At 44.2% G+C, this 14,947-nt stretch overlaps 1 protein-coding gene across 1 annotated transcript in view; it reads left to right on the top strand.

Moving 5' to 3' along the window:
* The window catches only part of LOC146789037 (collagen alpha-4(VI) chain-like), a 428,058-nt gene that overhangs the window by 240,809 nt on the left and 172,302 nt on the right, over window positions 1-14,947 (top strand). Inside the window, exons 7-8 of the mRNA XM_085630646.1 lie at window positions 10,511-11,131; window positions 12,181-12,741. Coding sequence (XP_085486772.1) covers window positions 10,511-11,131; window positions 12,181-12,741 — 1,182 coding nt within the window. The remainder of the gene's footprint in view (window positions 1-10,510; window positions 11,132-12,180; window positions 12,742-14,947) is intronic.

Genomic DNA, 14,947 nt, shown 5'->3' with positions numbered 1-14,947 from the left:
AGGAATCTCCAGCACCCCCCGTTCTCTCATTCACCCGCCGCAGGCGGCAAGCGCAGGGGCCGCCATGGGCGGTATATGGCCTAGCTACGCCACTGCACCACATCTGCCTTAAATCCTAGTAAATACATCTGGGGCTGTATTATACAAAGTGCCCTGGGGACGCATGTAGTTGAGCACCTGCTTTTGATAAGAACAGGACATTTTGGAGTTACAGAAAGGGCTGCAGACACTTTGGGTGCTAAATATGCTCCAGCACAATTTCAAGAGGCCGTTCCCTCATTTGCATAGGTGTAGCCGCCATGTATATTTAGTGATCATTTGCCTTCGTGCTATATGACAGTCCCATGTGCAGAGGCAAAGAGGCCGTCAGCAAGCAAACTGACTTATGCCACATACAGGTAGCACAGCTTACCCTTTCAAAGTGAGGCTAGGTCGCCACCTGCACACTGACATGTGGATCGTCAATTTCAAACAGCCAATCATGCATGCAAGATAAACAGCACATTTGCAGTGACTAAGGGGCGCACTGTCGCAGTCTGCACTCACAAAACACTCTTAAGGGTGTGCAGTGGCACAGAGTGGGTCAGTGTTACTTATCTGATCTACCTTTAGTTCCTCAGTTTGCTTTGCGACCACTCTAGGATTGATCACCCTGGGTTTCAAGATGCTCTCTCAGAATCTTGAGAATGTCCAACATCTATTGCTGTCAATGGCAGACTTCACACTGCAGCACTTCAAATCAAATCAAATCAAATCAAAACAAGCTTTATTCGATTTTAGAAGTTAAAAATCATAAAAGTAGACATATTAAAAAGTATTAAAAATGTCAGCATAGGTTACATATGTAGTTCCTCGTTGCACATCATATAGGGATATATTTCTGGAAGCGAGAAAAAAATCATAAAATGCTTATAACAATCTAAAATGTATAGGACAAGCCATATCGCCCTAGATGATTCCAGCCTGAAACATGTCTTGTGATTTAATAATTTAGGCATTTCCTAACCACCTACCACAGAACCAATGCAATAAGAGTTTCCCAACATCTGGAGGTACACAAGCGCGGGACGGCATTGCCTCCATCCTCCTTGTTTTAATAAGGGAATTAACCATCTGCGCCTTTCAATAATATTAAATTTACAGAATAAGATTGCGTGTAATGTGGATTGTGGTGAGATATTGTCGCAGGGGCATTGGCAAAGTTCCCTTGACCAATCATTAGTATCTGGATGGGTGATCAGGCGATGGAAAGTCTCGAATCTGAATCTTGTTAGCAAATATCTATCATATCCTCCTGCGACACATAATAGGTATGGTTGAATATCACATGTTATGGTGATTATTTGATGATGGACCACCATAATTTTGGTCAACTCAAGAGTTAACCTATTTTTTTCTAGATGGGTCATACAAACTTTTTTTAAATCCTTTCGGTTAATAAGGTTCATGTTTTCGGGTGAGGTAAAAAACTCTGGGTGTCCAATATCCTGCAAGAAGTTTTTTACATATCTAAGCCAAACTATTTTGCCGGCATTATCCAATCTCATGGGATCCATTATTACGTCCCTGTTAAGGCCAGTACTGGGCGAGGTCCAGATTCTGTGCCACAGCAGAATCGGTTGGGCTTTAATTAAATCAGAAATGTATGCAACTCCTAATTCGCTGTGGCAATTAAAAACTGGGGCACTAGCTGGAACTCCCAGGATGAACCTTAAAAAACCATTTTCAATGCGTTGAATCGATATACACTCTTGGGAGCCCCAAATGCCTGCCCCATAAACTGCTGTACTCACGCATTTTGCTTGGTAGATTTTTAATAAAATTTCGGGTGGCCTTTTCCCCAGTTTTTTTGAAAAATGTATTAGGGCCGCAATAGACTTCATAAAGAGTAAACTCCTTGCCTTAACAGCTGCAGTCCATGAGCCGGTTCTGTTGAAGAGGACGCCCAGGTAGCTGAACAAGTTGGTGGTTCCCACCCTGCTCCCCCCGCCTGGTAACTTCTGAGGTTATTTTTCTTCCCCCCACAAGCCATAACAAAGCTTTTCTTTGCGTTCAATTTTAAACCAAGCCTATCCATAAAACAGGTATAAAAGGAGAGCGCCCTCTGTAGGCCAACCTGTGTGCGTGCCATGAGCACTGCGTCATCAGCATAGAGGAGAGAGGCTATCGGGCGCGCATTTACTATCGAGGGATCCCTAGTGTGTGACACCAGCTCCTGTTCCAAGGCGTTAGTATATAATGAGAACAGGCGAACAGCACTTAGTTGTAGGCCAATTGTTTCAAACGCGCACAGACATCATAGGGTAAAGGACCTTCCTCCAGATAGTCCACTTAACTGTTTAAAACTCCATTTCAGTTTTCTCCCCACTGCTAAATCTATGTTCAGTAAGTGAAAAGCAGACATAGTGAAAGTAAACTATTTTAAAAAAGAAGTGTTGACCAACTTTGCAACGGAGCAGGAATTGATCTGTGCTCCTGATCACATGGCCAAGGAAAAACCACCTCTAGTTAACCTTTTCGCCATTGTAGAGATACAAGGAAAGGATACAAAGTAACTGAAAGGGATCATTATGTTTCTCAGCATAATTCTTTACAGAGAGTGTAATCACAAGTAGCTCTAAATGAGGGTTCCAAGAGCGTTCAACTAGATCACGGGTACTCATAGTACGGCCCACGGGCCACCAGCGGCCCGGCAAGCCTTCCTTGGTGGCCCGCGGACCTTGCAGACATTGTACCTGTGTTTTTAATTTTTTTTTTATAAAGAGTGTCAGCAAACACCACCGCAGTAGCGCGGACTCCGAGACTTTCTGCTCTATGGGGGCCGGGCAATTCCAGCGATAGTTAGAGTGGAGATGCAGGGGCGCTAAGAAGAGGTGAAATACAACAAAGCCTCATTAGCTGTAAATGGTCTTTTAAAGACCTGTGAAGTACTCGGGTGCGGCTATGTGTGTGCCCGGGAAGCTGTCTCAGCCCGGGCTGCCACACACGCGGGGTGGGGTAACAGACAGAGGGAGACAGACAGAGGGAGATAGAGGGAGGGAGACAGAGAGAGAGGGAGACAGACAGAGGGATGGAGACAGAGCGAGACAGAGAGGGAAACAGAGGGCGACAGAGGGCGACAGACAGAGGGCGACAGAGGGAGACAGACAGACAGAGGGAGACAGAAAGAGACAGACAGAGGGAGGAGGGCGACAGAGGGAGGGAGACAGATAGAGGGAGACAGAGGGAGAGGGAGGGAGGGAGACAGAGAGAGGGAGACAAAGAGAGAGGGAGACAGAGAGAGAGAGGGGGGACAGAAAGAGTGAGTGAGACAGAGGGGGACAGAGGGAGACAGAGAGAGAGAGAGGGAGAGATAGAGGCAGAGACAGGGGCAGACAGATAGATGCAGAGACAGACAGAGACAGAGAGTCAGAAAGGGAGACAGGGGGAGGGAGACAGGGACAGACACAGACAGGGACAGACAGAGACAGAGGCAGACAGACAGATAGAGGCAGAGACAGGGACAGACAGAGGCAGAGAAACCGAGAGGGAGACAGAGAGGGAGACGGAGGGAGTCAGAGGGAGAGAGAGAGAGAGAGGGAGACAGAGAGGGAGACAGAGAGGGAGACAGAGGGAGACCGAGAGAGAGGGAGACAGAGGGAGGGAGGCAGAGGGAGACAGACAGAGGGAGGGAGACAGACAGAGGGAGACCGACAGAGGGAGGGAGGAGGGCGACAGAGGGAGGGAGACAGAGAGAGAGGGAGACAGAGGGAGGGAGACAGATGGAGACAGAGGGAGGGAGACAGACAGAGGGAGACAGACAGAGGGAGAGAGAGGGAGAGAGAGACAGAGGGAAAATGAGGGAGGGAGACAAAGAGGGAGACAGAGAGAGAGCAAGGGAGAGAGAGAGAGAGAGATAGAGGGAGGGAGACAGAGAGAGATGGAGAGAGATAGAGGGAGGGAGACAGAGAGATGGAGAGAGACAGAGACAGACAGAGATAAAGACAGAGACAGACAGGGACAGACAGAGACAGATAGAGGCAGGGACAGGGGCAGACAGATAGAGGCAGAGACAGAGAGACTGAGAGGGAGACAGAGGGAGGGAGACGGAGGGAGACAGAGGGAGACAGACAGAGGGAGGGAGGCAGAGAGAGGGAGACAGAGGGTGACAGACAGAGGGAGACAGACGGAGGGAGACAGACAGAGGGAGGGAGACCGAGGGAGGCAGAGAGAGGGAGACAGAGGGTGACAGACAGAGGGAGACAGACAGATGGAGACAAAGGTAGACAGACAGAGGGAGGAGGGTGACAGAGGGAGGGAGACAGATAGAGGGAGACAGAGGGAGGTAGACAGACAGAGGGAGACAGACAGAGTTAGACAGAGGGAGAGAGTAGGAGGGAGACAGAGGGAGAGAGAGGGAGGGAGGGAGACAGAGAGAGGGAGAGAGAGAGAGAGAGAGAGAGAGGGAGACAGAGTGAGTGAGGCAGAGGGAGACATGGAGACACAGAGAGGGAGGGAGAGAGAGAGAGAGATAGAGGGAGGGAGACAGAGAGAGAGAGAGAGAGAGAGAGAGAGAGAGAGAGAGAGAGAGAGGGGGAGGGAGACAGATGGAGGCAGAGGGAGACAGAGGGAGGGAGAGGGAGACAGACAGAGGTAGACAGAGGGGGACAGACTGAGGGAGGGAGACAGGCAGAGGGAGACAGACAGAGGGAGGAGGGTGATAGAGGGAGGGAGACAGAGAAAGGCCGAGGGGCGGGGGTCAGAGGAGACAGAGGGAGGGAGAGGGAGACCAACAGAGGTAGACGGAGGGAGACAGAGGGAGGGAGACAGACAGAGGGAGACAGACAGAAGGAGGAGGGCGACAGAGGGAGGCCGACAGAGGGAGGGAGACAGAGGGAGGGAGACAGAGAGAGACAGAGAGAGAGGGAGACAGAGAGAGGGAGACAGAGAGAGAGGGAGACAGAGGGAGGGAGACAGAGGGAGAGAGACAGAGGGAGACAAACAGAGGGAGACAGAGGGAGATAGACAGAGAGAGAGGGAGACAGAGAGAGAGGGAGACAGAGGGAGGGAGACAAAGGAAGGAAGACAGAGGGAGACGGAGGGAGACAGAGGGAGACAGACAGAGGGAGAGAGAGAGACAGGGAGACAGAGGGAGGGAGACAGAGGGAAGGAGACAGAGGGAGACAGAGAGAGGGAGACAGAGGGAGACTGACAGAGGGAGGGAGGGAGTCAGACAGATGGAGATAGAGGGAGACAGACAGAGGGAGGAGGACGACAGAGGGAGGGAGACAGATAGAGGGAGACAGAGGGAGGTAGACAGACGGAGACAGAGAGAGGGAGACAGTCAGAGGGAGACAGAGGGAAGGAGACAGAGGGAGGGAGACAGAGGGAGGGAGACAGAGGGATGGAGACAGAAGGAGACAGAGAGGGAGACAGAGGGTGACAGACGAAGGGAGACAGAGGGAGGGAGACAGACAGAGGGAGATAGAAAGAGACAGACAAAGAGAGGAGGGAGGGAGAGAGACAGATAGAGGGAGACAGAGAGAGAGAGAGGGAGACAGAGGGAGTGAGACAGAGGGAGACAGAGAGAGAGAGAGAGAAGGAGAGAGGGAGGGAGAGAGAGAGGGAGAGAGGGAGGGAGATAGAGAGAGGGAGGGAGACAGAGAGAGAGAGAGAGAGAGAGAGAGAGGGAGACAGAGAGAGGGAGGGAGAGATAGAGAGAGGGAGGGAGACAGAGAGAGGGAGGGAGACAGAGAGAGAGAGAAAGATGTGATGTGTGTATGCCAGGTCTGGTGGCTCTGTGGACGAAGGCGTCCGCTGCAGGGGCCTGTTTTCAACCTCATGGTCAGTTTTTTTTGCTCTAGCCCCGCCCACTGACCCGGGCCCCACCGGTGCGGCCCTCTGCCACAAACCACACTGTAAATTTGGCCCCCGAGAGAAAGTTTGTGAGTACCCATGATCTAGATGATGACAGATAACGCAGCGCAAATACAGTCTAAGCCTGGGAAGACATTTTAGGCAAAGTTATATGTCAAGAAGTGAGTCCTACTCAGGCCACCAAAATAGCTGCCTCGAAGTACACTCTGAGAACCCCTAGATGAAGATCCAAAGCTGGTACCAAAACCCTTAAAATCATGTGATCATTTCTGTCACCTCCATAAATGTTGTCACCGCCATGACGGTCGCCATAGCATCACATACGGCCTGTTTGGTCCAAGAAATAAAATCCTAAATCCAAACCTGCCATTTTAGAGCTTGAAATTCCATAAGTATTTTAAGCTCTTTGTGATTTACCTCCACGGTACACAGTTTTGAGGGTGCCTGATGCATGCAGATATACCTATAGTAAATATGTACATACTATATAGATATGTGTACGTTCATGGGAGGAATTAAGGCTCCAGAAAGCCCCAAAGAGATGAGCACGTTAGAGAAGACATGGAGTACTTTACAGTGTATAGTGGATTTCAGATAAAAAAATCCTATGAAGTAGTCAATTGTTATGTGCCCTCCAAGCACAAACCAAAACCATAAGTGGGCTTTATTTGACACGCCGGCCCTGAGCCCGCATGTCTGATACTAATCAGGATAGATATAGACTTAGGGCCTGGTTAAAAGTGGTTCAGATAATTCTGATGCCTATGCAAACTCCTTTTTGAGTTGTTCAGACTTTATAACATCCGATAATTATCTGGTGCAATATCGTCCCCCGCCCCTTCGATTAATATTTGGCAGTGCTTGGCCAGTATGGGGGGACAAGAGATGGTAATTACTGGGACATGCAGAATTTGGTGTACATTGTTAAAAAAACATAAGTTATTCCACATTACTAAGGAAGACTCAGAATAAGTTATACTTATCAAAACAATTAGATTCCAAACCCCAGGATGTCATATTTTATCAGGTGAAATAAACACTGCATGACCTTCTGTGGTACTCGTAACCAGGCCTATGCACTGTAGATCTAAAGCAATCAAAACATGCAGCCACCTGGCTATGACACAGATGTGATCTAAGCCTGGAAATTCAAAAGTCAGTTAAGGTGGGCAGTCGGGATACCTGAATCCAAATACCAACTTAATTTTTATTCAATGGGATTTCTTTCAAACGTAAGGCCTCTCTGCGACACTCAAGGGACATTTGCCTATAAGTTTGCTTAAAGAGCTAAGAGACCAACCAGATTTCTTAGCAACATGATTTGGTCCTGTGGACTATACAGATCAGATGGGGGAAGGAATACCTTCGTAAGGGATGCTTTGTCCATTGATAAGGAGGTGAAAAAAGCGGCTACCTTGGAAAAGAGTCATGGGCCGGCCAAAAGAACTGTTCCAAACACTCGAGGAAGAATTCATATCTATATGATATTCAGTGCCAAGGAATTTACATCAATAACTAATGGGATTATCACATCTTAACAAAGAGATTCCTTTCTCTAAATATGATGAATCATGGCATCTAACCAATAAGAGATCTCATGTAAATTTAGACATGCAGAGCCTGGCTTTTTTCTAGATCTATTTCTAAAGTGCAAACACTTGCTCCAAAGAGTCACTAAGCACCTATTTGTAGTCGAGGAGCTGCTGCTGCCTGCAGTAGCAATCCAGAGTCCAGTAGTACTTGGTACTAGAGGTGTTGGACAAACAAAATAAATTTTCAAGATAGTCTTAAACAGGAGAAGCCTTTATCTTAAATACAATGTATGCATCTGAATACGAAGTTTTCATTAAATATATAGTAAAAAGTTCACTTCTCTATTCATCCTGTTGTGAGGGAAAATATCAACCTGCAGTCCTGGTTAGTCTTCTGGAGAACCCAATGGCTGCGACACTAACTAACACCGGACTACCACACGATGATAACAAAACTGACATTAACTGCAGGAATCCAATATTTCCAAGCAAATTTTAATACACCGCCTACAGCCCCAAAGTGTGGTACAAATGTATTTCCAAAATATTTGACAACAATTTTGATAGTCAAGAGCATTTCCGTTTTTGTAAAAATTCAAATGTAAGATTCAACTCAACTTCAGTTAAAAACTCAGTCACATATGTTTTTGTCTTAGACATTGCTGTAAAAAAGCTCAATGAATTAAGTGCTTTCTTCAGATCTCTGTGTGACCAGCAGATCACCGCATCTAAATCTATGAGAGCTAACGTAGCCTTCACAATTTCAGACCTTTTTAGATTGACTACACTTATGCCGGGTAATAGTCCACATTTTTATTTACAGGGCTATACAAATTCACATCTATGTTTACACAGACAATATAAAAAGTAAATGGAGTACCATTGTGCTGGATAATAATAGATTTTTTTTATAGAGCTATAAAAAGGGAAATCTATGTTTACAAAGACAATATAAAAATAAACCGAATCCATTGTGCTTGATAATAGTACATCTTTTTTATTTACAGAGCTCTAAAAAGGTAAATTTATGTGTACAAACCTATTATAAATATAGGTTGCTGTATTATTTTTATTCTTAACAGTATTATTATTGTTGTTAATATTATAATAAATATTTCCCCAATATTATTATTAAGTCCCTTAGTAAATTTTGAAACAAGGGTAATTGTGGTTGACAAGAGAAGAATTATTATCAAAGAAGATTTGTATTCCTTGCCTTAACCATCTAAAAATCCAGCTTGTTGGAGAAATAATCATAACTTGATCAATTAGCTTAATATCTGAGATGACTCATCCTGGAAGAGCTCAGCTACTTCAGAAATATGTCCATCTCCACCAGGTATCATCCAATCATAGCTGGCTGAGTGCAGGGCAATGCTCAAAGCATGGGCCTTCAGCATTGTGATTGTTCCAAGGCTAGACTGCTCATCAGTTGGGTGTCTAATGGCTGTATATCAGGTACGGATATTCAGAATTTGCAGATCAGATTAATTTACATACAGCAAATCTGAATGGGAAACATTTACATCCAGGGCCAGTGTAGGTCCACTTGTAGGAGATCCATGCAAAGTTTTCAGGATATCCACATAAGATACATTTATATGCAGTGAGTCAAAACTGAACTCTTTAACACAGCCTGTGACTATCCCCATCATCCTGCATTGATTCTGTCCTCGATATTCAACCTCAGCCCCACAGTTTGGAAACCGGCCTTTACACCATTGTCCTTACCGCGCAGGCACATTTTTTTTCCCTTTACCATATGCGTCTTTATCACTCATGATTTAGAAAAAATAAAACTATAATAAATATATATATATATATATATATATATATATATAAAAATATACATATATACACACACACACACACACACACTCACTCAGGGATTTCACCTGCCTTATAACACTTACACTGTGTGGTAAAGATGCATATCAAAGGCAGGGGTGGTAAAAGCATCTGCTTGGCAAAGGCATACGTGGTAAAGGCATGCGTTGTATCGACATTGACATACTATGTATTTCTAGCTGGTAAATTGAAATAAAAGTTTGTTAAGCAAAAATACTATGTAGCATTTATAAGAGAGGTGGAGTGAGGAAAGGGTTGACAAACTGGAAAACCTCTTTTGAGGGACGGTTTTTAATACAAGGCAAGACCTGGCCTAAATGTCTTAAAATCACTTGTGGTGCTTTCAAATGTATCAGTAAAGCACAAGCAACATTTATTTAAAATATGAAATGTAAACATTTAGGGGCAGATTTACAAGACCCTTGCGTCACTTTTAACATGGGATAAGTGACGTAAAAGTGGCGCAAGGGGCTTGTAAATCTGACCCTTAATTTTTTTCTTTTTAAACACATCCCGTTTGGCTTTAGGGAAAACGGGTTGTGTTTAAATAAAAAAAAGATTCATTTAAAAGTTATCAGCCCCCAGCAGGCCACCATCAATGTGATGGCAGCGATTCATAGTGGGTCACAAATTGCGACCTAGCTCATTAATATTCCTGAGGTAGGTCGATTTGCAACCAGCTACGAAACACTAATGAAATTCAAGAGTTTCATCCATTAGGAATAAAAGTTTCCTAATTGCAATTCGCAAAAACTCGCAATTAGGAAATCACTATTCTTAACTTTCGTACATCAAGCCCTATAGTTCTATAATCTGATTTATAATGATATACTCCCAACCCTTGCATACCTCAGTCAGTGGGAGCAGAGTTTAGGGTTCCCGGGTACACAAATTATATTCTCACCTCCATTCGTCCGGTTAGTGAGATCAGTCAATCTCACTCACCCTTTGGGGCTTGTTATTATAAGTGGCCGAGGTGCCGCTTTCATTACACAGGGATCTTAGATAGGGGTCTCCTGCTTGCACCGCTCATCCACTCACATGCCGAGTGCCAAAGAAGAAAATGTTCAAGAATTATTTTGAGGTAGCAATGCATGAGCTTTATATAGTGTTGGTTGGGATTTGGAAACCATTCCTCTATAAATTCTACTGGAAATATTATCAGGCAATGCCTTATTAGTGGTGGATCTTCTTTAATAAATCTACATACCCTTTGATATAAGTAGTTTAATTCTACAATATTGTTTCCCCTTTTTTGTCTTGATTCTGTCTAGTTTGTGGCAGTGCTTCCGTAGCGGACATAGTCTTCCTTATCGATGAGTCGACCAGCATTGGAACACAGAACTTTCAACTCACCAAGTACTTCTTATCTACAGTCTTCAACGCGCTGGACATAGGCTTAAATAATGTCAGAATAGGTCTAGTGCTTTACAGTGATGAGCCAAGATTGGAGTTCAGTCTTGATGCCTTCAGTGATAAGAATGAAATGTTGGATTACATTACAAAGTTACCCTATCGAGGTGGCAACTCTCGAACAGGAGCAGCCATTGATTTTCTGAGAAAGAAGGTGTTTATTGAGGAGAAAGGAAGCCGTAAAAACAACGGAGTACAGCAGGTCGCTGTTGTGATGACCAGTGGCCAATCTATGGACAACTTCACGAAGCCTGCTTCAAGGCTCCGGAAGGCCGGAGTGGAAGTCTTTGCTGTGGGGTTTCAGAATGCCACAAAGGGGGAACTTGCCACCATTGCATCATACCCACCAAGGAAACATGTCACAACCGCACAATCCTTCCTGCAGCTGCCAAACCTCGAATGGAGACTGAAGAAAGGTCTGTGCAATCACATTGTGTCTACAGCATTCCGGGCCCCTACAGTTCTACGCACCCTACGGGAAGGTAAGAGGCATGCAGTGGATAATGCCAGTGATTTTATCAGACATGTGTTACCACCAAAACCGATTGAGTGCTGTTTACACTACAATGCGCACTTTTGTAGGCAACCTACTTCAGAAACAATCTACACCTGTTACACAAATAGTGAAAAAACAGATATGTACAAGTAAATGGACATGGCTGTGTCTGTACTGGTCATTGAAGACAATACATAAACAATTGAGTCATACATGCAATGTTGTTTTGAAGGACATGTCTGCCAACCTTAAGACTACAAATAATTGTTAGGTCCTAGTGGCAGTAGTTAATTTAAGAAAGAATCTAACTGCAGATGATCTTGCATGCAGTACTGCTGTACGGTTGCTAAATAGTATCATGTCACCATTTAGGGAACAAACCTGTGCAGAAAGAAAACATCTAAACATTCATGTAAGCCCAATAACATATGCCCTAACTAGGGGTGATATTTTTCAACATTCTGTTAATGTGCACTGTCCAAAAAGACAGTGCACATTTCAGAGTGATAAGTCAATTAAAGATATGCAAATTTCCATTTACAAGAGAGGAATTAAGAGCAATTGTGTGTACAATATTTTTTCTTTAGTAAGTCGTGTTCCAGACCATGGGCCGGATTCACAAAGGTAAACTTAGAGGATTTGTCTAAACTTAGACCAAACGTCTAAGTTTGCGACTTTGGAAATTTACAAATGCCATTTACGTGTACTATTTTTATGTCCACACTCGGGGTGGAGATCCTACCCGAGTGCGGACATAAAGATACTACTTGTAAATGCCTTTGTGAATTCACAAATTCCTGAGCTTTGATGTTTGGTCTAAGTTTAGACCAAATGTCTAAGTTTATCTTTGTGAATTGCGCGTCATGTTGGCCACTTCAGCTTTCTACTGAGGACACATGTTTTATTCTTATACATTGGCAAAAGTGTAGGAATAAAAGGCAACAATGCAGTATTTGATCCAATGACTGCGGCCAGTGTTTGTAACAACTAGAGTTCTCTTAACAAAATTCACCATTTTTTCTCTAATCTCCTTAGGTTGTGTGAACACAGAAGAAGCAGATATCTATTTTCTAGTTGATGGATCCGGAAGCATTTATCCCGATGATTTTCAGGATATGAAGACCTTCATGAAAGAGTTGATCGGCATGTTCCAAGTTGGAGCTAGCCAAGTGCGCTTTGGCGTGGTCCAGTACTCTGATGATCCACAGATAGAATTCACAATCAGCGAGTACACTAGCCAGAAAAGCTTAAAAAAGGCATTGCAGTCCATTAACCAGCTGGGTGGTGGTACCAGCACCGGAGCGGCCCTGAAGTCCATGAAGAGCCTTTTCATTAAAGCTGCTGATGACCGGCCCCATAAAGTGCCACAGTCCCTGGTGGTCATCACAGATGGAGAATCTCAAGACCGGGTGACAGAAGCTGCAGAGGCGCTGAGAGATGATGGCATCACAATTTACGCCATTGGAGTTAAGAATGCTGTTGAGGAGCAGTTGAGAGATATTTCTGGGTCAGATGATAGGATGTTCTTTGTGAACAATTTTGATTCCCTCAATTTGATCAAGCATGAGTTGGTGCGGGAGATCTGTTCTCCAGAAGGTGAGTGTACTTTTGCTTTTGACAATCCATCTATAACACATGAATACAGCTACATTTACAGCCATGCTTCTAGCAGCATTCATTGAAACTGATTTGAGCTTTGTGTTCATGGAGAGATTGGCAAACCATTAAATTATTATATCTTATCCCCAAAAAATTAAAACCTTGAAAGTTTTCATAAATCTTATTTGTGTTAGTTTACGTTGAAAAAAACATTTTCTAATTTCTCAGTTGGAAAACAACAGCCTCAAGACTCATTATCAATGTCTCTTTCATAGACATCAATGGGAAGGACTAATCCTAAACAATTTGACAACAAATTGTGTGTTGATATGGTGAGTGTCACTGCTCTGAAGATGGTGTGTGGCAGCAATTTTAGAAAAGGAAGTAGGACAATTCTTCTCAGGAACGGGAGGCTACAGTGCAGGTGGTCATTATAGGTGAATGAGTTGTATTTAACTATACAATGGAAGTGGTTAAGAAGCCTGGAATGGTAAGAGTTCCGGAAGTGGCAGAAGGGCATGGTTCTAGCTTCAAAGAAGGTTGATGGATCTTGGAAGTGTCAATAGTCTGTAGAAAGAGTTCTGTTGCAGAATAGGGAAGATGTATCAGACCACTGCAGGGAAGAAGTGTTTTTAAGATAGCCTTAGAACCCGACCTAGCGGGCTCTACCGGCCATTAAAGACCCGCTCCACCGTGAAAGGCCCGAGCCGAAGTCGAACTCTTTGTGAGCTCCCAGTAAGCCTGAACTGCCCCTTTCCATTTGGGCATTCATCAGTCATTACATCAGTGTTTCATATACCAGAATGTTGACATGGTGGTAAAGTTGCAAAGTGAGTCGCAGAAAGCCTGTTGTGAGGTAGTGCAGATCCACCCAAAGGCAAAGACTTTCAGTAGCGAAAGACGAAGAAAGCACAAGAATACTCTTGGAACGCAATCCTGTGCTCTGATGCTCTCCCAAATGGGATCCTCCATGGGGTATAAATGCATCTGTAGTGTCAGGGGATAGATGTACAAGAGAAACAGCCAAATTAACAACATGTCCAACTAGAATGGATTAGTGCAGTCTAGTAATCCAAGATATAGAAGGAGTTAACTAAGCTATGCTTCAGATGGTGAGGTCTGGGCTACACCTTAGGCTTAGGATTCAGAATGATGGAGTTTGAAAAACACCTCTAAGTTCAGAATTCAGGAAGAAAACTACATTTTCACTCCAGTGAAAACTAGAAATAAAACTTGAAAATAAGGAGGCGAACGCAGCATAATTATTATTACTCGTTCCTTCCAAACAATAGCACCTGTGGCATTTAGTGTCCATATCTCATCCAAAGAGAATTTTGCAGAGGTTGAATTTCCTGTTTGGGACTTCTTTATATATTTTTCATATTATTTCTTTAAAGTATGTCGTTTGGGCTGCCCAACCTTTCAAGGACTTTATAACGATGAGTTCCATTCTTGATTATTCAAACAATGTACCTTTCCTTCCAGAAGCTTGGTGCCATCCTGCTCAGATGTCCAACATCTACTTAAAAAGTTCCCAGTGAGGAAGAAGAACCCTCATAAAGCCCCTCCCGCAATCTTATAGCTTTTGATTGAAGATGTAGACTTAAATTAACAAAATCAACAAGGCACCAAACTCCTCCTAACATTAGGACGTAGAAAAGAGCCAAACTTGAAATCCAGGTGAAGGAATGGAAAGATCAAAACGTGTAAAGCAAAAATCTGGGCCAAAAAGAATAGCAAGGGGAAGAACATAATGAAAAATACAGGAATAAATGCCCTGTAATGCATCCTTATTGTGTTTAGTACAGGAACTTACATCACAGGAAAAAAGTCTACTCCATCTTATATTGGAAATCCTGCACAATATTCTATAGCTAATCCACCATCTTGAGAAGAGGTCATTATAAGGCTTGTCCACGCCCCTTTTCAGAAAGTCATGGCATTTGTTTTTGATGAAAGAAGAACCTCAAGAACCCAAAGTTTGGCACCCTCCATTTGATGCTAGATTCCAGGCTCCAGCCACTGCAGTTCAGGCCTGGCACTCCAGGCGCCTCATGGAACAATAGCCTGAGGGACCATTAGTGCTTAGTGGCCAGAGCGGTCTGAACGGGGCAGGCGCTCAACAATCACTGAGCATGATGTTCCAGGAACACCGTGACCTGCAGAGTAAAGTGGTGACCTGTTTGGTAAATGCTTGCAACCT

This window comes from Triturus cristatus, chromosome 10 (assembly GCF_964204655.1).
Source record: "Triturus cristatus chromosome 10, aTriCri1.1, whole genome shotgun sequence".
In the NCBI taxonomy this organism is placed as follows: Eukaryota; Metazoa; Chordata; class Amphibia; order Caudata; family Salamandridae; genus Triturus; species Triturus cristatus.
Note: the sequence above shows the minus strand (reverse complement) of the source record. Positions and strands in the feature narration are given on the sequence as shown.